Raw genomic sequence first — 21487 nt, 5'->3', positions numbered from 1 at the left:
ATCAAGAGAAGCAAATCTGATTGATTAGCGCCATGAAAATACACGATTAATGCGAATTATGAAATAGTTGTTGTGGTGTGAAGCCGCTGACCGACTTGAAAGTACGTTAAAGCTACCTCGGTTTCATGCACTTTAATGTGGGGGTAGGGCAGAGGGTGAACGATCTGCATGTTATTAGCTAAGGGTCGCTATTTGTACGATACCTGTTTCCATTTTATCTCACAGTCTAAACATAAACATGTCTAAAGAAGGTGATTACGCTGCAGTAGCGGAGGCTATCCGCAAAATTATTCCCAAGGAGGGCTACGATGATGGCTCTGCTGGTCCCGTTCTCGTCCGTTTAGCATGGCACGCCTCGGGTACCTACGACAAGGCTAGCGACACTGGCGGGTCGAATGGCGCTACCATGCGTTACAAGCTTGAGGCTGACGACGGCGCCAACTCCGGTCTCGAGTATGCGCGTGCCTTCCTTGAGCCCATCAAGCAGCAATTCCCTTGGATCAGTTACGCCGACCTCTGGACGTTTGCCGGCACGGTTGCCCTTGAGTACATGGGCGGCCCCAAAATTCAGTGGAAGCCAGGTCGCGTTGACTACGCCGATGACTCCAACGTGCCCCCCAATGGCCGCTTGCCAGACGGTGCTCAAGGCGCTGATCATTTGCGCCACATCTTTTACCGTATGGGTTTCAACGATCAAGAGATTGTTGCCCTCTCTGGTGCTCACAATCTTGGCCGTACCCATGCCAATCGCTCTGGTTTCGATGGTCCCTGGGTCCCCAACCCCACCCGCTTCAGCAACACATACTTCAAGCTGCTTTTGAACGAGGAATGGTACGAGGGCAAGTCCCCCGCAGGTGTCCGTCAATTCTATGACGAAGATAAAGATCTCATGATGCTTCCTACCGATATGGCGCTTATTGAGGACCCCAAGTTCCGCTCGTGGGTCGAGAAGTACGCCAAGGATAAGGATGCTTTCTATGAGGATTTCGCTAAGGTATTCGCCAAGTTGCTCGAACTTGGTATCAAGCGTGGCCCCGACGGCAAGGCAGTTGTCAATGTTCTTAAAGCTGAGGCCAAGCTCTAAGGTGTATAGCTCTATATCGTTCAAAATTCCATAACTCTTTCTTTTATTGCGTCTTAGTCCCCTGCCGCCGCTCTGTCGCAGCCTTATCGCCAGGCCCTCCAGTCAGATCTGTCATCATCGGTACTCCACTTTATGGCGAATCTATCCAAGCTGGCAACAACGGGGCTGGGGGTGTACAAACAGCACCGTACGGCTGCCACGCGAGTCATGTACTTGTCGTATTTTTTAGTTTTGGGTTATCGGTTGTTCAAGCCCAAACCAGTTGACAAGGATGCCGCTGCGGGGGGGAAGCAGGCCGAAGTGCCCGGACGCAAGAAGCGAGTCGCGATTGACCAGGTATTTTTCAACAACCTGCTGCGTATTCTCAAAATCATTATTCCCGACGGTATCAGGTCCCGAGAGTTCATGCTTTTATGCCTTGAGACAGTGTTTCTGGTTCTTCGTTCGGCCATCTCGCTCTATGTTGCGTACCTTGACGGAAAACTAGTTTCGCATCTGGTCAAAGGTGAAGGTACTCAATTCATGAAGTCGGTGCTACTCTGGTTGCTTGTGGGGTTTCCTGCTTCTTTCACGAACAGCATTCTATCATACCTTCGGCGTAAGCTGTCGCTACGGTTCCGAAGTCGGCTCAATGGGTATATGCTCAAGGAGTATCTACCAGACAGCAATATCCCGATCTACTATTTGCTGCAAAACATGGATGATCGCATCAAGAATGCAGACCAGGTTATGACCTCAGACATCGCCCGGTTCTCGGCGTCTCTAAGTAACCTTTATTCCAACCTTGCCAAGCCAATTCTCGACATGTTCTTATATACATGGCAGCTTTCGAAAGGAATTGGTGGCGATAATGTCTTCTTCATTGGGTTGGCGATCCAAATGTCGGCTGCTATGCTACGGCTTTCCGCCCCTCCCTTTGGCGAGTTTGTTGCGAAGGAAGCGAACTTGCAAGGTGACTTTAGAGCAAAACATACTCGGCTTATTGAGTACTCAGAGGAAATCGCTCTCTATGGAGGCAATGAGGCCGAAAAGGATATCTTGGATACTGCATATTTCGCGCTCAGTAAACATGTTAATCGGGTTTTGCGACACCGGTTAATTTACAACTTCTCTGAAGACTTTGTGATTAAATATTACTGGGGTGCTCTGGGTCTTGTTTTATGCTCCATCCCTGTTTTCTTCAAAGATCTCGCCGGCCAGTCCGTCATTTCTACTGTAAGTCAGCGAACAAGCTTTTTCGTCACGAACCGTCGGTTCTTAGTTTCGGGGTCTGATGCATTTGGTCGTATCACGTCGTCATACAAAGAAATCTCACAGTTGGCAGGGTATACATCACGAGTATCCACGTTCATGAATGTTATGGATGATGTCAAGCGAGGCAAGTTCGAAAAGTCGTTCATGGCCAGCGATAGTGAGGATGATTTTTCGGATCTGCCACCACCTACAGTTCGCCTAGGCCACGACATCATTTTTGACAATGTGCCAATTGTCTCGCCTATCGGTGACGTTTTGATCCGTCAGCTGTGTTTCCAAGTGAAACAAGGCCAACACTTGCTTATCGTCGGACCCAATGGTTGCGGAAAGTCTTCATTATTCCGTATTTTGGGAGGTCTTTGGCAGATCAGAGCGGGATTGCTTGTGCGACCACCGGCATCCGATATCTTTTACATTCCTCAGCGGCCGTATATGTCCAAGAGCACATTACGCCAGCTTGTTATTTATCCCACAACCGAAGATAATAACACAGTGAGTGATGCAGAGCTGCGAGAGATTTTGGATATTCTAGAAATCGGTGAGCTCGTGGATCACTTTGGGGGATGGAATACTGTCAAGGAATGGCGAGAGGAGCTGAGTATGGGTGTTCAACAGCGCATTGCAGCAGCTCGTCTGTTCTATCACAAACCCAAGTTTGCTATTCTTGACGAATGCACATCAAGTGTCACATTAGATACCGAAACCGTGATTTACACTCATGCGAAAGAGCTCGGTATTTCGCTTTTGACAGTCTCTCATCGCGCATCGCTCTGGAAATACCATAATTTGATTCTGCATTTTGACGGCTATGGTGGTTACGTATTCACCGATTTGGATGCGGATGAGCGATTGAAACTGGAAGAGGAGAAGCTTGCAATCGATTACGAGTTACGACACGAAGAGGAAACGATTGAGAAGCTTCGAATTTTAGAGCAAGCCGCCAAAGCATAAAATTTACTGAAAGGTTTAAACTCGAGAGGGTTTTATAAATATTAACGTCATAAATATCTATGTAGTTGACTGTCTGCGACTCTTGGAAAACCGGTCGAACATTAAACGATGCAAAAAATAAATCACATCAACAGAGAAAGTCTCGTGGAACCAATATAGCTCTGGTTTTGGTTCCAGCATTCTACAATCGCGCTTGAAACACTGCTAGCGTAGGCGAACCCAGCCCGCTCCATAGTCTTTAGTCGCCGTAAATATGTCTTGCGCATTTCAGGGTCCAAAGCTTCACTGGCAGCAGTGACAATGATGAATGCCATATTGCACTGGATAGTAGAGTCCTCTTTGATATATTGGTCAAACATTCGTGTCATACGGGCAACTAGCCGCTGTACGTATTCGTGCTCTAGTTTGAATGTGAAAAGACGACGATAAATATGCACCTGGAGTGCTTGTTGAAACAGGAGACACATGGCAGAAATTTCATTAACTGGACGATACTCTTCAAACCAATAATCTCCCAGCAACTGGAAAATCTGCAATCCACGGCGATAAAGACCGGCAAGATCATGAAGAGACAACGCGCAGTATTCTCGTTGCTGGACGAGGTTCGCAACTTCGGCAAAGAGCGGTAAAACATTGAGGTCCACGCCTGTTAAATAATCAAATGAGCCTGACCAACGGGGCCACCATGATACTGCTGGAAGCTGGCTGAATGTGTTGGCCGAAAGACTGCCCATCACTTCCATAAAGGCGGTTAGTCTCATTACGAAAGAGTGCAGCTCACCATGGGGCCCCGAGAGGTCCCTTGGGTTTCTATCAAGCATCTCTAGAACCAATTGAGCATAGTACCGCCAACTGGGCCGGTTGCGATCCACGTCAAGAGAAGACAAAACCGCGGCAAGGGTCAAAGCCCCGTCCGAATCTGGATTGACTACTTGCATCACATCCAACGCTTGTTTTACCTTGTCAACCAGACTGTTCACAAGCTCTTCGCTCTGGTTTCCATTGCGCAAAAGCATATCACGATGAGCAGCTCCATAGGCGACCAAAAGATCGTACAAATTGTCATCACCTAGGGCAAGCTTAGGTAGAACGTTCGTAAACGGATTTTCAGCGTACGGAACCGGCACCAAATTTACCCCGGTCACGTTAATAAAAAATTCAAAGTGCTCTTGGAACTTCATCTCAGGTGTCGGATCCAACTTGGTAGCTAGCCGCGGATGGGGGCTTTCAACAAACGTTATCCGCGTTCGACAAACGGAAAAGTCTGGGGTAAAAATATGTGGCGACTCTGGAGTAGGCGGCAGTTTCGTCCTGCGTTTGTATCGAGTGACCTCAGCAGGCGCTCGAACTTGTGCCACTGATCCCAACCAGTTCAACTTGACCTTGTAGTCACAAGCGATTCCTTTCTTGCGACAGGCGCCGCAAGTTGGGCGAGCCTCGTCGCACTTCATTCGACGTGCCTTACAAGACTGGCAGCCATTACGGCTACGTCGCGGGGTCATATAAAGTTGCTGGGTTTCCTGATGTAAAATATAAAAAAAAATTGGCCTGCAATTAGTCTATGTGGAGATCTGTGTCATTACCCTAACCTGACATAAAAACCTCTGATCCGTCAACGAAAAAAATTTGGGTTTAGCCCGAGAACAGCCGAGCCGGGCCTTAGATAAGCAAAGGAAGGAGGCATCATGCAGCCGCATGCGACGCGGTCGGAGCGGGATTGTTGGTGCTGGCAAAAGTGATGAGTCGAGCCAACTTGCGAATCTTGTTTGAAAGCGTGGAAAACCCGAATTTTATCTCTCCCTGAGGATCAAGTTCAGAAATAGGCATTATCTTTTCACCCTGCACTAGCAATCCACCTCCATCTAGCATGTCGTCTGGTGCGTCTACTTTCACACCGGCATGGCGACTTTTCTGTAAGCCCGTCAACAAGCTTTTGGACTCTGAGCGGAAAACCGCAAGCGCTCCATAGTTCAGATCAATGACCGCAGACTGGTTTTCAAAAATCTGCAAGAGGGATTTTTTCAGGCCTGGGATTTGAAGATGCTCGGGCACTTTCAGGAGCACTTGTACAGGACTCACCTGGGGGCAACGAAGAAGCCGGATAACCAATTCCGGTTTGCTTGTACTATGCATTATGAGTGTATTCCAAAGCTCAGCCTCATCATGCTGAGCGGCAAACTCAACCGCTTGTTCGACTGCGTTGAGTTCATCCAGTAGAAGGCCCAGGGCTTTCTGGGTTTGGCCAACCCTGCCTAATAAATAAACCAGCTCCTCAGTATACTGTTTTGAATCGCAAACCTGTATTGCGACGCTCAGGTTGTAATTGTCATTTCTGGTAAGAAAAACCTTGAGTTTGTCTCGAGCGAACTCTCCATACAGCTTCACCAGCAGATCACCAAACGGTCTGATTAAAAGCTCGTTTTCAGACCCCAAGAGTTCAAGATACCACAACAACAGCTGGTCCTCTTTTGCATTTTGCAGCTCTTCAACGACTTTTTTTGGAGATACTTGCAGATTGTTTGCAACGAGCACAGAGAGCCGACTCTGTATGTCAGGCTCGCTGCCAGCCCGCAAAATTTTAGCTAGTAAAGGTAAAGTATCGCCCCAGAGATAGCACTCCGATGTCACTTTGAATGCATTGCTGGATCCAAGCTTCAAGTAGTCTTCCACCGCCCTAAGAGGATCTCCTGTTTGTCGATGCAGTCGAGCTCGAGCATCTATTATTGTTGGATCGGTGCTCGATTCGACTTCGCTTAGAACTGATTGAGAATCATAAAGTGAGAAATCCCAATTCTGAACATATTCCAAAAGCTTTTTAGAAGAGGTAGTAGCAGCGTGCTCCAGGATCGATGTTCGAACATCATCAAGACCCGCTAAATCACTAGGCAAATTATCTCCCAGCGAAAAATAGTGTGCGTGGTCTAGGAAGCGTTTAGACCATATTTCCCATTCGTTAGCGTCATCTGGGCCTAAAACAGACTTTAGCAATTTACCTGCATCTGTCCAAGACTGTAGTTCAATTAGGCTCTCAACTGCCTTTAGACCAATTCTCTTACGAGTCGGGTCATCACACACTTTCTCCGAGCTGTTATAAGCTTCCACAAATTGGCCCCGGCCCATGAGCCAGTCTACGTGATCTTTCACATCCCTTTCTCGAGCAATTACTGCGTCCTTAGCAGATACAAGATAAAACGGACCAGATCCTTGTAAATGGTAGTCATTGGGACCTAGCCGAGAATAATCCACCAGGGAGAGCTCATCAGCGTATGTTTCAGAGCCTGTGTAGTCCATCAAGCGCAGTTCTGGTTCCTCGGCAAGACGTGAGCAAAGTAGTAGTATATTATCGTGGAAAAATGTCAGCCCTGACAGCAGCCACTCGACATTGAACGATGAGAGAACAATGTCAGGACTTTCAAGATCTAGGATCCAAATACTTGATCCCCAGCCGACCAACACACGTGAATCTATACTAGAGGGCGTGATTTGGGGCCTGTAGAGATTTGCTTGAGGAGAGTTCGGTAGCCGAGAGATTCTTTGAAGAATCGTGCTCGAGGAAGTGTCGTAAACAATGATACCCTCCTCAGTGCACCAAATAGCTCGGGTACCACACCACTTGATAGCCAATACAGTGCTAGTGCTCTCATACAAGACAGTGTCTTTTTTTCCTCTTAGCCACCCTTTCTCTGATTTGATCACTGTGCCAGCAGTGCCTCCACTGAGATAGCATTTAGTATTTTTGTAGTTCGGATCCAATGCCACGCAATGCACAGGTCTATTGAAGCTTGCTGGAACAACATCCTGTGTGTCTGTGATAGACAAAATAACAACCGTACCATCAATTGAGGCCGTGGCAACGTACTGGCCATCGCACGATATATCTACAATTGAGGCTCTGTGATTGCGGACCGTACGCAGCGGCGTCATATCTGTGTTTGCTAAATGAACAATTCCAGAATGGGTGGCAAAAACATAGACTGATTCGTGTATCAAAACACAGCTAACAGCATCTTTGTGGAAGAATGTAGGCGGTAGCCCCGTTATGCGGCTATAACTGAACATTGGCTCTTCTTCTTCCTCATCGCCATCCGAACTCGATGTCTCATTATCAGTCACATTCTCTTCCGAGCCGCTGGTTTCTTGTTCCCACTTTGTTGATTCGCTTTCAGGCGCCTTTTCAACGTCCCCTTGCGAGTCTTCCATGACTAATGCCAAAAGCTATTCGAGGAGCGCTCATTGAATGCGATCCGTCGATACGAGCGCTCATTATCAGTATAGATATGCGCCGGCAGGATATTATTATCGAAGAACTTGATGATAGGCATTTATTTATCGATGAGAGTAAGATTGACATCTTGAAGCAGGAGCTCAGCGCACGCTTGGACCAGAACACTTATAATCCGGAAGTTTTACAGAACTAGAGGTTTTATACTGCCTAAAATGCTACAAATTTGTTTGGAACTGTCTTGTTAATTCACCAAGCCAGGCCATCATTGCATCTGCATCCATTACGCCGTCCAACATATCAGGACTACCAGTGTTGTAGATCAAGTGGTAGTACTCAGTATATTTTTTAACAAGATCGTCTTGTAGTGAATCCAGCAGGACATCGCAGACGCGAGGCTCCGAAATGTAATCGTGAACAACTGTGTTGATACGTTTAAGCTCAACGGCCACAGCCTCGCGGAAGTTATGGACGTCATGTTGGGCAGTACGCGCATCATTTTTGGAGATCGGGTCAATCATAGAGTCTGTAGCATATTCTGTGAATCTCGTAACAGCCAGACGCAACGCAGAATACAAACCTTCCATGGCATCGATCATGTGCTCGATCACATGAGGCATTGATGTTCGTGCGATGCCAAAAAGCTCACGAACGGAAGTAAAACGTGACCTATTTTGCCAGAATGCTTCAACAAAAGTTTGCAGTCCACTAAAGTCGACATCATGCTCCACCGAATGCTCCACATTGAAATCCATTATACGGGTTTGTAACAGTACCAGCTGCTGGATATGAAATAAGCTTCCCTCAATCTTTCCAAGACGTGTCATGGCCGACTCGCGTCCTGTTTCAAGAGACAGAATGCATTGATTAACGCATCGATAAGCAAGGTTGTTAAACACCTCGTTGTTCAACAACTCATACACCTGGCCTAGTAAATCCAAAGCCTGTGTCACTGTTGGATACACTGTTTTACCCCAGTCTTTAGGCGTTGGCTGATATTTTGAGATGCCATCGACAATCAAATCGGCTCGGAAAACAAGACGGTTTTGAGTATCCCGGTATATAGGATCGAAAGCCTGGGTATCGTGGCCCTGAATCGACATGATCAGTTGACATAGCTGTGAAATGTCCGTTTCCCTAATAATGTACCGCCGAAGTTGGTCGTAGAGAGGTTGACATAAGTCTGTAAGCCATTGCTCATACTGCTCATCAGGCTCTCCCATGACCTTGCGATAAGCATCGAGCTCTTTATTGAATAGTGTCATGAACTGCACCAAAATATTTTGCGCTCCAACAATAAAGTCTGGGGGTCCTGGCGGCGCCAAAGGTGCAAGGCTCCGCGAGATCTCTGGAGAAATGAGTTGAGAGCGGCACGTGAAATACTGCTTTTGGACCTCCATAAGAAGTGATTCTAGTTTTTCGTCATCGCGAGATTTAATAACAGACACAATTGGGCTAATAAACTCGGCGTCAGCTTCGAACTTGGTCCAGATAAGTGCATGCATAGCGCCAGTTGTGCTGGAAGTTGAAGACGCAACTAGTTTTTGCAGAATTGAGCCGGTAACCTTCCTTAGATGACCAACACAAAACTCTTGTGCCAGTGTAACCGCTCTTAAAATACATTGAGTGTGCCTCATTTCATATAGATCCATATCTTTGAATTCTGGATGTTGTTTGCAAAACTCGAGCCCTTCGTCAAGGTTTTGCAAAAGAGTTCTGAACTCCTGCACTTTGGAAACCAGTTTATTGCCGGGTTTATTCAATATTCTTGTAGAGTTGTCCAAATTGTCATAAATACGAAGATACTTGTCCAGATCTTTGTGCAGTTGGTCCAGCTTCTCTTGTTCATGAATACCACCATCAGAAACCACTCGCATTTCAACAATTTGAGTATTAATATTTTCCAGATTGCTTTTCGTTGCCTCAATGTTGTCAATTAATTGCTCTGATTCGGCGCCAAGCCGGTTATAAACTGAAATCGCCAAACGAGCTCTTTCTAAAACAGTTTGGCTCTCCAGAATCTGCGCAGAGAACAACGCTTCGTCAAAATCATCAATGCTGTATTCGGGACCTACCCATAGTTTCCAATCATTCATCTCTGCCTTTTGGGCGTCGAGAAATGGTGTGTCCAGCGGCCAACTTCGAGTTGTCACTTTCTCGCTTCGTGGCAAGCTGTTGGCGCGGCGCCGCAGCTCTACAACTGGCAGCACCCAGTCTTCTTCAGCACTTATCTGTGAAGCAACACTTTGTACAATTGATTTCGCGCGCTCACGACGCGGTGTATCGAAATGCTCTCGATAGGCCCAGTCGTCGAACATCTGACAAACCAGAAACAGAAGGGCCCGCGAAAAGGGCAATTTCAATGTAAAATCGCTGAAATTGCCCAATACATGAAAGATCTAAATGCGTTTCGGATGTATTAGCTTTCTTTAGAAACTATAGCAGAGGGCATGAAATGAGGTGATTCAGCCAGGTTAGTCACTTGCCGTTTCAACAATGTCTACTGTCGATAAAAGTAAAGTCGTTGGCATTATTGGCCTGGGTGCCATGGGCAAAATGTATGCCAGACGATTTTCTCAAGCTGGCTGGGCTGTTTGTGCTTCGGACCTACCTGCCAACTACGAAACGTTCAAGAAGGAGTTCGAGGATACTGCGATCGAAATCCTGTTAGATGGTCATCAGGTGTCGCGCAAGGCAGATTTCATTATTTACAGCGTGGAAGCTTCGAATATAGACAAAGTTGTTGAAATGTATGGCCCGTCTTCCAAGATCGGTGCAATTGTCGGTGGGCAGACATCTTGTAAGTTGCCTGAAATCAATGCCTTTGAAAAGTCTCTCCCACCCGATGTCGAAATCATCACTGTACACTCTATGCACGGCCCTCAAGTTGATCCCCGTGGTCAACCTTTGGTTATTATTCAACACCGAGCGAAAGACAAGTCTCGGGAATTTGTCGAGAATGTTATGGGATGCCTGAATTCTAGAATCGTGCATTTGACTGCTGATGAGCACGACTCTATCACTGCAGATACGCAAGCAGTCACGCACATGGCATTTTTATCTATGGGCACTGCCTGGAAGGCCAACAAGCAGTATCCGTGGGCACATGCTCGATTGGCTGGAGGGCTTGAAAACGCCAAGATCAACATTGCCTTGCGAATCTACTCTAATAACTATCACGTCTACGCTGGTCTTGCCATCACCAATCCCAAAGCACACGATCAAACCTTGCAGTATGCCTCCTCCGTTACTGAGCTTTTGAAGTTAATTGTAGCTGGCAAGCGGGAACAGCTGAAGGAGCGCCTTTATGCCGCCAAGGAATATGTTTTCAGACGTGTTAATGAGGATCCTAGTCACTCGATGCTTTTGCCGGATGAGCTTTTGGGTCAGTTTTCTCTCTCAAAAGACGTCACTGGCACCGCCAGAAACCCCAACTCTCATCTGAGTATTTTGGGCATTGTTGACAGTTGGTATCAACGTAAAATTGTTCCCTACGACCACATGATTTGTTCCACTCCTTTGTTCCGTGTTTTGCTAGGTGTAACAGAGTTCCTTTTCATGACACCTGGGTTACTCGACCAGTGTATTGAAGACGCATTTTCCACCACAAGCTACCGTGGTGACGACATTGAGTTCGTCATTGCTGCCAGATCATGGTCCACCGTTGTTCGAAATGGTGACTTCGAAGCTTATAGAATCATGTTCGAGGATACTCAAAAGTACTTCCAGCACATGTTCCCCGAAGCTACCAAGTTGGGTAACGAAATGTTCAAAGCCATCAATGAACGACAACTAAAGAAAGCTCTTTAAATACATAGATCAGTGCATTAACGACGTTTATAGATACAAGGCTTGAGCAATGGGCGCTCATCTTTTTCGGGCTCGATGAACTTTGTCTTTTCTTGTTTGGGGAAGAATACAAACTCAAAGCGCACAAACATCTTGTTAGAGTCGTCGGTAGCTTTATGATGCAGGCCATATCCTTTGAGGGTGTCTACAAATCGCTGGACGTCGGTGCCCTTGTCCGTGATGTCAAATCGGGACTTGATCTCGGCAACCCAGATTTCTCCTCGTGGCTTCAAAATGCGGAGTGATTCCTTGATAAAATCCTCCAAGTTAGTTCCCATCAAGGCCAGGCAGAAAACGACAACATGTGCAGACTCATCTGGAAGCGGCACATTTGCCATATCCGCAACAGTGATCCGATCGTTGGCTTTATGCAGGTCGAAGCTGTGGACCTGGAATCTTGCCTTGCGACTTTTGGGTCCACCACGCAATTTTGAGACTTTCAGGGCCAGTTTAGCTTCACCACAGCCCATATCTGCAACCACGATGTCGCCGTTATAATCAGCAGGAAGACCGCCAGGAGCATTCAGTGGTTTCTGCAACCGAAGCTTGAAATTTTTAACCATCGTATCAACGGGATTTTCTGGCCATGATTCGACTTGATGCTTGAATCCTTGGTGGTACTCGTCGAAAACGTGCGGCTGTTTCTTGAATAGGCTGAGAGCGTCTGACGAGGATGTGGTATATAGCTGCTCATTGATCCATCGAAACCGCGCACCACTAAGTTTCTGCTGCATTTTCAGTTGCATTGGTGTTAATTTTGTTCTTGGTTCGGGCGTCATCGCAGCAGGGGTAGAGATTTTTTCTGGCTCGGGCTCGACTGCACTAGGCTTTTGTTTCTCATTGCTCTTTTCTTTTTTCGGTCTTTGTTCTTTTTTGGTCTTTTTGTTACTTGATTCTTCTGATTCTGCCTCCTTGACAATATTTTTCTTCAATTCTGGCTTAGGATCAACCTCTCGTTTACGCTTGGGCCCAGCCTCGTCTTGACGACCCAGCTGGCCGAACAGCTCTTGTAGTCCATCAGCAGAAGGGTTTAGCTTCTTGGATCCTGGCTGAGGCTTATTTTTCTTTTTAGGTGCCTCTTTCTCGATCTTCTTTGGAAGATCAAATCCTGATATTTTGAACATTGGAAAGTATTTTTTTTTCCGTCTGACTAAAGTAGGTTGTATGCCGATAAGGAGAGGAATATGAATGAAATCAATAAAAGCAAAAGAAAAAGTTGAGAAGGAATACGGTACTAAAAAATTTATGGGTTGTGTCTGATCAGTTGACTCGATCGCTTCTCCAAAATTGATCAGCTGCAATGCATTCGGCGCACCCCGATAAGATTAGATAAAGCCTGCCCAACCTTTCATCCCCACACCATGTCTAGAGACTACATTACTTGCCACATTCTCGATACGGTTACTGGACTTCCTGCTCCCAAGGTGCGTGTTGAGCTCAGCCGTCTACAAAATGGCGAGGAGATCCCTATTGCCACTGGCCACACCGATAACGACGGTCGTATCTCGAACTGGGAGAGCGCCAGAGTGACGTCGGTAATCCCCGGTGCCCATAAAATCAAGTTCGAGACTGGTCCTTATCTTAGCTCTAAGACCAAAGGCGAAGTTTTCTTCCCGGTTGTGGAAGTTGTTTTCGTTGTTAGTGACCCTCCTCAGGCCCACTATCATATCCCTTTGCTGTTGTCCAACTACTCTTACAGCACATACCGGGGAAGTTAAGTAAACCAAGGCCCTTTTCACAGGAGTTATTGAGCCATTGAACTAATGGACAGCTAATAGTACTCACAGTAGCCAATTTTCTTTAAATCGGTGGTGAGATGGGAATGGAGCGCCCAAGCCGGTGGAAACTTCAGTTGAATATTTGGAGCTTTCCAAACAACTTGCGCGCTAGCATCCCGTTTCATTTCATCTCACCAATTTTGATATTACGTGCACTTATCGAGGTGGTGAATTATGCCAGTGGATCTGCAAGTTACATGTGACAACATACGACCTCATGAATAGCTGCTGACAGAGGCTGATGGTCCTTCATTCACGAATGGCGCCAGTAAAAGTAGATATATGGTCAGACTTTGTATGTCCATTTTGCTATTTAGGGTGGCGCAAATTACAAGCTGCTATTGAGCAAAGTGGCTTGGAGGTTGACCTAGAGTGGCATTCGTACGAATTAAACCAGACTGCTCCACCTTGCTATGAAGGCACTTTGCCGGAGTTTTTAGCCGAAATCATGGGGGGCGAGCCCGTAGAGCGAGTGGAGGCGTCGCTTGATATTCTATCCGAGAAAATGAAAGAATGGGGTATCGAATATAACTGGAAGGATGCGAAGAATGGAAATACTTTCAATGCACATCGCATGTCTAAACTGGCTTTCGAAAAGGGATTAGGCAAAGAGTATCGAGAACGCATGTATAAGGCGGTACACATTGACGGTCTTCCAATTGGAGAAAAAGAAGTTTTACGAAAGCTTTCTATTGAAGTAGGCCTTTCAGAAAAGGAAGTCGACGAGGTACTCGACGGCATCGTGTACACCCAGGAAGTACGAGCCGACGAGTACGACGGAATAGAACGACAAATTCAAGCTGTTCCACATTACGTCTTCAGTAACAATATTGTCATATCTGGCGCCGCAAGTAAAGAGCGTTTTCTCGCTGCGCTGCTGGGCAGAGACTGCAATGGAGAGGGAACTGAATGGCAACCGACCCCAAATTGTAGTGCCAACTTGCACAACACTGGTGGTTGATTTTAACTATTTTTGACAGTAGCTTGTATATGTTTTCCTAGATTCGATTATTATTCTTTTCGTCGTAGTTTTTTGTCGGGTCAGGGTGGGGCGACTCGCCCCTTCGGTCTGGCAGTATCGGGGTGCATTTAATCGACGCATGAGCCGCAGAGCGCATACGCTGCTCAATAAAGAAACACAGGCCGCCACGCAAATACTGTCCTATCGATCGAAACACCACCTTATCTCGTTTTGTTTGCTTTGATTTGCCCAAATCATTCTTCCCCCAAAATGAAGATCGCTCTACCGTTTCTTTCGACGTCTGATGCAGCCCTTGCCCCCCCATGCCCTTTCACGAAGTCCGATAATCACTTCGGCGCCCGACGAAGTGCTCTCACTCGACAGGGCCGTGAGAAAGTGCTCGACTAGATTTGGCTACTGTGACTTTTTCATACGACCGGAGTAGGTGGCTGCTCCAGAACTGCAACGATTTGCTGCGTGGCGTTACTAAACCAACCATGCCAACCATGCCAGTTGTTCAAAGAAAACCTTTACCCTGGCGAACGTCCGCGAGGTGCATGCGGGCTCACGATGCAGTGGCTGGCAAAAAGACGTTGCGTAGCAGTTAGGACATACACACAAATAAAAACCAAAAAAATAGCCCCAAAAGTGGCAAAATACTGCGATTAAGCGTGTGTTCGGCAGTGCTTGACTGTGTTTTGAGAGACTTCATCAAAGCTACTTGTAAATATCGCATCATGCTCTTGCGATTAGAAACCAGCACTGATCCCAACCTCGCGACTAGGTCAACCATCTTATATCCCCTCCTATTTGTCTAATATCCCCAGGAGCATTTTGCACTAAGGAGGTTTGGGCCGCTTGGGAGTTTTACCTTCTGAGAGCGGGTATAGTGAAAACCCCGGCCACCCGAACCGAACCGAAAAATCAAACTTTTTGACGACTTTTTGCCAAAATTAGCTTAGTACGCTACTATAACAATCCTTGGACTAAAACTGTACACGTCGAAAAATGGCTAAAAAAACTACCCGACCTAAGGGCACTATCAAAAGGGACACGCCCTTTCCCACACCAGAACCCTCGGTAAAAATCCCGGCGCAACCAACGCTATCAAAGGAGGAACAGTCTAAATACAACGAGGTTCTTGCCCATTTCAAATCCCTAGAGGGCGTCCACGAGAATGAAAAGTCCAAGACAATTGTTCCGCTCAGCTTGTCCGAAAAAGCGTGGCTTTCTAAGGAGTGCTTTTTGCGCTACTTGCGCGCAACAAAATGGAATGTACCCCATTGTACTAAACGTATCGAGGCTACCCTCGTATGGCGTCGTACTTTTGGTGTTGACCCCACAAAAGACCTCACCCCTGACATGATCGCCGAGGAGAACGAAACCGGTAAGGAAGTCATTCTGGGTTTCGACAACGATTCCCGCCCTTGTCTGTATTTGAAACCGGGTCGCCAAAACACCAAGCCTACTCATCGCCAGGTCCAGCACCTTGTGTTTATGCTTGAACGTGTGATTGATTTCATGGTCCCGGGGCAAGACCAGCTAGCCCTTCTAATTGATCTCGCCCCTCACCCTATTGGTAAACACAACAAGATGCCCTCGCTGTCTCTTGGTCGCGAGGTGCTGAATATCTTACAGGACCACTATCCTGAACGTCTCGGTAAGGCCCTGTTGACCCACATTCCGCGTCTCGCTCAAATCTTCATGAAGCTCATTTGGGCTTTTATCGATCCTTTGACTCGTGAAAAAATTGTTTTTAACGAACCTTTTCCTAATTATGTGCCCTCGAACCAGCTCGATGCCGAATTCGAAGGCGAAGTCTTATTTGAATACAATCATGAAAAGTACTGGCCGGCCCTCGTAGCCATGGCCAAGGCCCGACATGAGTACTTTTTGAGACGCCATGAAGAGTTAGGCGGTTCGGTTGGGCACAGCGAATCTGACTTGCGTGAAGGTTTCGTGGACGAGAAACTGTTCGAGTAAGGCAGCTTATCTAGCATTTCTTAAACTTATCACTGGTATACACAGCATAGTTGATAAATAGGGCTTAGTACCGCTAATAAACATGAGTTTCTGCCTTGATTACTTTTTTAAAGCCCAATCCAACATGTGCTTTCTTTCTTGTTTTTCTGGATCCACCGCATCGAGTTGAAAGCTCATGTCGACACGACTTGCCCACTTTCCGTGCAGATCAAAGCAGTCGGATATCTGTTGACCAGCTTTGTAATTTTGGAGTTGCCAAACTGTTCTAAGTACCCCAGAAATTCTTCCACTGCTCCCCGGATCGGCCAGCTGGGCTTAGTTTCATTTGGCCCGGAGGCTGCTGCGGGTGACTGCAGTAATTTCGACTGTTTGATGACGACAGCTGCAGGCGCTGACAAGTTATATAAACCGGATCCACGGCACATCCAGAAGATCATTTCAAATGCCTAGCCTAAAAACCGAGACCTTGAAAAAGTGGACCTCTGAGGTTCTTTCCAATCCTACCTTATCGCTTGCCGCTACTGTGGCAGTCAACGCAGACGTCCAGGAGACCCTGCTTCGCCGCGAGAGCCGTATCGCCAACACTACAGATGTCTTCAGCCATGTTGTTGAGCCATTGGGTGCTCCTATTACCAACCAGAAGTCATCTGGTCGCTGCTGGCTCTTTGCTGCCACCAATGTGCTCCGTATTGAGCTTATGAAGAAGTACAACATTGAGAAGTTGCAGCTGTCGCCTTCCTTCCTGTTCTTCTACGACAAGCTGGAGAAGTCTAACTTTTTCCTGGAGAATATTGTCAAGACTGCTGATGAGGATGTTGATTCCCGCATTGTCCAGCATCTGTTGACTGATCCCATCTCCGACGGTGGTCAGTTCGGTATGATCCAGAACATTTTGGAAAAATACGGCTTGGTTCCCAACGACATTTTCCCCGATACTTTCAATACAACCCAGTCCAACCGTGTTAACGAGCTGGTTGTGACTTTGCTCCACCAGTACGCTCAGGAGCTGCGGGAGGCCAAGAAGGCTGGAAAGGACACTGCTGCTCTCAAGGAAGAGCAAATGCAGCGCGTCCACCAGCTCTTGACCATTTTCTTGGGTACTCCTCTAGGTCCCAATGACGAGTTTGACTGGGAGTTCACCGATAAGGATAAGAAGTTCCACCGCATCAAGACGACTCCACTCAAGTTCTACAAAGATGTCATTGGTTTTGATGCTACCCAAACTGTCTCTTTGCTCAATGATCCTCGTAATGACTATGAGCGTGTCATCCACATTGACCGTCTGGGCAATGTTGTGGGCGCTCCTGAAGTCCACTACCTCAACGTTGACATTGATGTTTTGGCAAACAAGGCTATTGAGCAGATCAAGGAGAACAAGGCCGTTTTCTTCGGTACTCACACTCCTATTTATCACCACAATCCTACCGGTATTATCGACACCAAGCTCTGGGACTACAAATCTATTGGCTTTGACCCCAAGCAGTCCAAGGCCGATCGTCTGCGTTACCACGAGAGCTTGATGACCCATGCCATGGCCTTTGTTGGTGTTCATCTCGACGAGGACGGAAAGCCCGTTCGTTGGAAGGTTGAGAACTCCTGGGGTGAGGAACGCGGTAGCAAAGGCTACTACACCTTGACTCATGACTTCTTCAAGGAGTTTGTTTACCAGGTTGTTGTCGACAAGAAGCAGATTCCTGAGTATGCTGATGCTCTCAAGACTGAACCCATCACACTGCCTCCTTGGGATCCTTGCGGAGCTCTTGCTATGTAAATTTTGTTTCATCCCTTAGACTATTTAGTTGTGAAGAATTGACGGACCGGAATGACTCTGTCGACGATGATGCAAACTGGCGAACAGGTTAATAACCAGTGCGATAAGCAGGCCAATAGCCACAATCAGGGGTCCAACAGGGTTGTCAAAGTGACGCTCACTGCGGGCCTTGACAAGCTCAACTCGGCGGAGATATTGGGTGTAGCCCCAAATACCACTAAACAGTGTAAGAGCAAATAGAATATATGCCACAATCGTTGCAACAGCTGGCGACGTACTCTTCTCCACAGAGCTGTAGATAGTAAATGTCAATGCTGAGAGTAAACAAGTAATGTGGAGCCATTTGTTGAACGTGCGCTCATTGGCAAGCCACACTTTAGCTTCAACCTTCACAGATGACTGGTTTTTGATCCACTGCGAGGGCTTGTTGACACCTGGAGGCAGCTCAACCTCCTCATCCTCACTATCAGCATCGGCCAGTTTGGGGCCCTGATTAGTCCAGGTGGGAATGCCGACTCCCTGTTGAGATGGACCGGCAGGAGCAGCTGTTTCAGCACTGACAACAACTGAGTCGTCACTATCCTCATCCTCGTCATCCTGGCTATCAGTAAAGCTATAGTTGACCCGATTAGTCGGTCTGTTGGACGAACTGGGAACGGGCAGATCCTGGCGGAAGTCATGTTCCATATCGTTCAACCAAAATGGAAGGCTGTCAAGATGATCTTCCTCACCATAAAGAGTGGCAATACCATGAAGGAACTTGGTGAAATGGGGTACCGCTTTGATGAGCTGAGACTGAATCATTTCCTCAACCCAGGGAATCTTTTCAACCTTTTTGTTTTCCACACTTTGTCTCAGGCGAATTTCAAGAACAGCAGGAGAGAATCTAGCGAACTCTCCTTTCCGCAAAGCGTTGCGTAAATCTACATTAGGCTGGTCCAAATCAGCTCTGTGCCACGAAGACGGATCACGAATAGGATGCTTGCTGTCCAAAGCATCTTCGCGAATGAACAAAATATCCTGATCCAGAATGACACGAACTCTATCGTCGCCAGGGATTTCGAATGCCGACCTTTTATAGATCGTTCGAAGCATAGGCTGGAGGTCATTTGTTATAATAAATGTTTGCAGCTCTTCGGCAGCCGCCTTGTAGTCGTCAATTACAGCTTGAGTAGCATGTTTCTGCTTCATCTTTGCGATGTTTTTCTCAATGACTTGTTTGTTTCCCTCCATGAACTTTTGGATATTTTTGTCCTTCAGAGAGATACGGGTGATTCTTCCATCTTCCTCATTCTGCTGCTCGAGAGTGATGTCTGGCTTTTCATAAAGATGACCATGCCAACGGAAACGAAGAGAAGTAGGGACATCATCCTCACGACGCTTTTCAAGCTGAGATTGGTACAACCGGAAATCGGGAGTGTCCAGGTAAAGTGATGTCACAGTAGGATCGGCACCAAGTTCATCTTCATCCTCACGGTTATAGACTAATACAGGAAGACGACGTAGAATCTTAGCCTTGACCTCCATGAGATCCTCGGGGTGAACCCAGAATTGCAGGGTGGTGTATCCAGACAAATGGTTTTTAGCGACAGATTCAGAGAGCACAGCCGACTTTGTGGTGGCTGATTTGGCAACCGAACCAAAATTCTCCTTTAAAAAGTTGTAAATATTGGACAAGCGGTATAACAGAGGGCTATAATCCTCAGAATGGAATGGCAGGGCGCTCAATCGCACACGAAGTAAGGGACCAACCTGATACTTGTTGTGCAAGCGGTCGTGCTTTTTCACAATCTTGGTGAAGCCAGTATAGTTTATGCGGCGGAATTTATCCAAATGAGTGGCATCTTCAAGAATTGCCTCCAGCTTTGTCTCAAGCTCTTTGGCGTCCAAGTTTGCAGGCTGCTCAATTTGCTTTTCGATGATAGTCAATCGCTCACTAAGTTGATGATACTTTTTGGACTCGAAAGAGTAAACTTTCTCGAGTTCGGAATCGAGCGCTTCGACAAAGCGGGATTCGTCTTCTTCGGTCCATTTGCTCTTGTCGCTGATAACTGATTCCTTCAGATATTTTTTGAGGTAGTCGTATGCGATATAATGCTTTTCCCAAGGAGGATAAACCTCATTGTTGAGCTTCACACTAAACAGCATCGGCTAATTGGACACTGGAGCTTGTGAGTTGAGGTTACGAGATTAGGTCCTTCCAGGGCGGACAGCGTCAGACCTGCACCACGTGCTGGGAAGGCGTCGTGCCCTAACCCTCGGCTACAGAGCGTTGACTGGCAGTCGAGCAAGAAAGGTGAATGTTAATTAAATACAGGTGCTTAAATGTTTAGTTTCTTTGCAATGGTTCTGAGGCTTCTTGAGAATGAAGATACGAGCTCGCCGTAGTCCCCACCTTCGTTGGTAACTCCAACCGCGACCATAGCTTCAGACGAACCGCTATCCTTGCAGAAGAATTCGGTTTCCGAGTCGTAGCCGGCATCTATGTCTTTCATGGAGCTCCACAGTCGAATAACATTGCCCGCTTTTTGTCTTCGTTCTTTTCGTCGGGTTCGTTTTTCCTTCAAGAGAGTCGCAAATTCGTCGTAAATCTTTCTCTCCTTAGCTGTACGCGGCGTGGGCAGACTAACAGCATTGCTCTGATTGCTGGCGAAAATAGTTGGGCCTGCTCGTCGTCGAGGTGGCTGGGGCACACTTCCTTCGAGATATGTTAGTCTCTGTAATGTCTTTTGTTTGCCAAACGAAATCTCCGCCGGAGTGTCGATGTTTTCAAGCGCTTTCTCCTCGGCGGTCATGGTGTAAGGAATAGGCACAGTGCCTTCGCCGTCACCAAAGGGATTGAGTTTGAGCTGTTCAGGACTTAGATCAGATTCTAACCACGCCCACATGAGCCATAGAAACGACCTGGCTCGCGATGATGAGCTGAGGTTCTCGTTCATGAGTAAATCATAGAACTTTAAGGTGCTGTCGAACATCTGCTCTTCTATGCGGGAGTTGAAGCTGGTCAGCAAAAACAAGACATTCACTGGATTTGTTTTAGGTACCAGTTTGCTCGCTTTAAGTTCTTCGAATGTGCTTGGTTCGTTCTGGTTCTCGCACGCGCCTTTCAATATTGATTTCAGTCTTGGTGCATCCTGGAGTTGTTTATAGTCCGCATTAGTATTGCTTTGAAGACTAGGGATCGGATGGTATGTGCGCAATTGAGCCTTCATTTCAGGGAAAAAGTTCAGCGTTGTATTCATGCGCCCAATATTCACCAGCAGGCACACCATTGCAATCCCTATGCCAGCCTCTCTATCGGTGCGAAGCTTCTCGCCAAGAACTTTGGAGCACCGAGTAGACTCTGCCATTGCTTCAATATAAATATCTGCAAAGGTGAATCCAGGCTTCTTCTGGTAGGCACTCGTAAATACCTTTTGCTCGTTCCGGAAGATCGCTGAGAGGAAATCGTACTGAATGTCTGCTCTCCAAAGTGGCTCACCATCTTTCTTTTTGAGATGCCGCATCTTGGTCGCCATCATAGACTGGAAATTCTTTTTGTCTGGGCGCTTTCGTCGATTCGTGGTGTCCTTCGCTTCGGCTTCCATATATGATTAGCTAAGGACAGTCCGGACCTGCGAGGGCTAAAGTAGAA

General features: G+C 47.0%; 13 protein-coding genes across 13 annotated transcripts; 7 read left to right on the top strand and 6 right to left on the bottom strand.

Annotated features, from left to right (window-relative positions):
• Positions 1-238: 238 nt before the first annotated feature.
• On the top strand, positions 239-1084 carry B9G98_00079 (Putative cytochrome c peroxidase, mitochondrial; the record flags this gene model as incomplete). The annotated part of the gene is made up of 1 exon (XM_024806637.1): positions 239-1084. The coding sequence occupies one exon, from the start codon at positions 239-241 to the stop codon at positions 1082-1084; it is 846 nt and encodes a 281-aa protein (XP_024662405.1).
• A 132-nt stretch (positions 1085-1216) lies between these two features.
• Positions 1217-3289, top strand: B9G98_00078 (ATP-binding cassette sub-family D member 2; the record flags this gene model as incomplete). Its single annotated transcript, XM_024806636.1, has 1 exon — positions 1217-3289. The coding sequence occupies one exon, from the start codon at positions 1217-1219 to the stop codon at positions 3287-3289; it is 2073 nt and encodes a 690-aa protein (XP_024662404.1).
• Positions 3290-3411: 122 nt separating this feature from the next.
• B9G98_00077 (Transcriptional regulatory protein pro1) lies at positions 3412-4791 on the bottom strand (the record flags this gene model as incomplete). Its single annotated transcript, XM_024806635.1, has 1 exon — positions 3412-4791. One exon carries the CDS (start codon positions 4789-4791, stop codon positions 3412-3414), a length of 1380 nt encoding a protein of 459 aa, XP_024662403.1.
• A 181-nt stretch (positions 4792-4972) lies between these two features.
• On the bottom strand, positions 4973-7489 carry B9G98_00076 (Vacuolar protein sorting-associated protein 41; the record flags this gene model as incomplete). Its single annotated transcript, XM_024806634.1, has 1 exon — positions 4973-7489. One exon carries the CDS (start codon positions 7487-7489, stop codon positions 4973-4975), a length of 2517 nt encoding a protein of 838 aa, XP_024662402.1.
• Positions 7490-7729: 240 nt separating this feature from the next.
• B9G98_00075 (Conserved oligomeric Golgi complex subunit 3) lies at positions 7730-9829 on the bottom strand (the record flags this gene model as incomplete). Its single annotated transcript, XM_024806633.1, has 1 exon — positions 7730-9829. One exon carries the CDS (start codon positions 9827-9829, stop codon positions 7730-7732), a length of 2100 nt encoding a protein of 699 aa, XP_024662401.1.
• Positions 9830-10007: 178 nt separating this feature from the next.
• B9G98_00074 (Prephenate dehydrogenase [NADP(+)]) lies at positions 10008-11321 on the top strand (the record flags this gene model as incomplete). The annotated part of the gene is made up of 1 exon (XM_024806632.1): positions 10008-11321. The coding sequence occupies one exon, from the start codon at positions 10008-10010 to the stop codon at positions 11319-11321; it is 1314 nt and encodes a 437-aa protein (XP_024662400.1).
• Positions 11322-11338: 17 nt separating this feature from the next.
• B9G98_00073 (hypothetical protein) lies at positions 11339-12484 on the bottom strand (the record flags this gene model as incomplete). The annotated part of the gene is made up of 1 exon (XM_024806631.1): positions 11339-12484. One exon carries the CDS (start codon positions 12482-12484, stop codon positions 11339-11341), a length of 1146 nt encoding a protein of 381 aa, XP_024662399.1.
• A 237-nt stretch (positions 12485-12721) lies between these two features.
• Positions 12722-13078, top strand: B9G98_00072 (5-hydroxyisourate hydrolase; the record flags this gene model as incomplete). The annotated part of the gene is made up of 1 exon (XM_024806630.1): positions 12722-13078. One exon carries the CDS (start codon positions 12722-12724, stop codon positions 13076-13078), a length of 357 nt encoding a protein of 118 aa, XP_024662398.1.
• Positions 13079-13397: 319 nt separating this feature from the next.
• Positions 13398-14099, top strand: B9G98_00071 (Uncharacterized protein YwbO; the record flags this gene model as incomplete). Its single annotated transcript, XM_024806629.1, has 1 exon — positions 13398-14099. One exon carries the CDS (start codon positions 13398-13400, stop codon positions 14097-14099), a length of 702 nt encoding a protein of 233 aa, XP_024662397.1.
• A 1008-nt stretch (positions 14100-15107) lies between these two features.
• B9G98_00070 (Phosphatidylinositol transfer protein PDR16) lies at positions 15108-16082 on the top strand (the record flags this gene model as incomplete). Its single annotated transcript, XM_024806628.1, has 1 exon — positions 15108-16082. One exon carries the CDS (start codon positions 15108-15110, stop codon positions 16080-16082), a length of 975 nt encoding a protein of 324 aa, XP_024662396.1.
• A 442-nt stretch (positions 16083-16524) lies between these two features.
• Positions 16525-17853, top strand: B9G98_00069 (Cysteine proteinase 1, mitochondrial; the record flags this gene model as incomplete). The annotated part of the gene is made up of 1 exon (XM_024806627.1): positions 16525-17853. One exon carries the CDS (start codon positions 16525-16527, stop codon positions 17851-17853), a length of 1329 nt encoding a protein of 442 aa, XP_024662395.1.
• A 24-nt stretch (positions 17854-17877) lies between these two features.
• B9G98_00068 (Vacuolar transporter chaperone 2) lies at positions 17878-20001 on the bottom strand (the record flags this gene model as incomplete). The annotated part of the gene is made up of 1 exon (XM_024806626.1): positions 17878-20001. One exon carries the CDS (start codon positions 19999-20001, stop codon positions 17878-17880), a length of 2124 nt encoding a protein of 707 aa, XP_024662394.1.
• A 173-nt stretch (positions 20002-20174) lies between these two features.
• On the bottom strand, positions 20175-21440 carry B9G98_00067 (Ino eighty subunit 1; the record flags this gene model as incomplete). Its single annotated transcript, XM_024806625.1, has 1 exon — positions 20175-21440. One exon carries the CDS (start codon positions 21438-21440, stop codon positions 20175-20177), a length of 1266 nt encoding a protein of 421 aa, XP_024662393.1.
• Positions 21441-21487: the final 47 nt, after the last annotated feature.

This window comes from Wickerhamiella sorbophila, assembly GCF_002251995.1.
Source record: "Wickerhamiella sorbophila strain DS02 chromosome Unknown contig1, whole genome shotgun sequence".
Classification (NCBI taxonomy): Eukaryota; Fungi; Ascomycota; class Dipodascomycetes; order Dipodascales; family Trichomonascaceae; genus Wickerhamiella; species Wickerhamiella sorbophila.
Note: the sequence above shows the minus strand (reverse complement) of the source record. Positions and strands in the feature narration are given on the sequence as shown.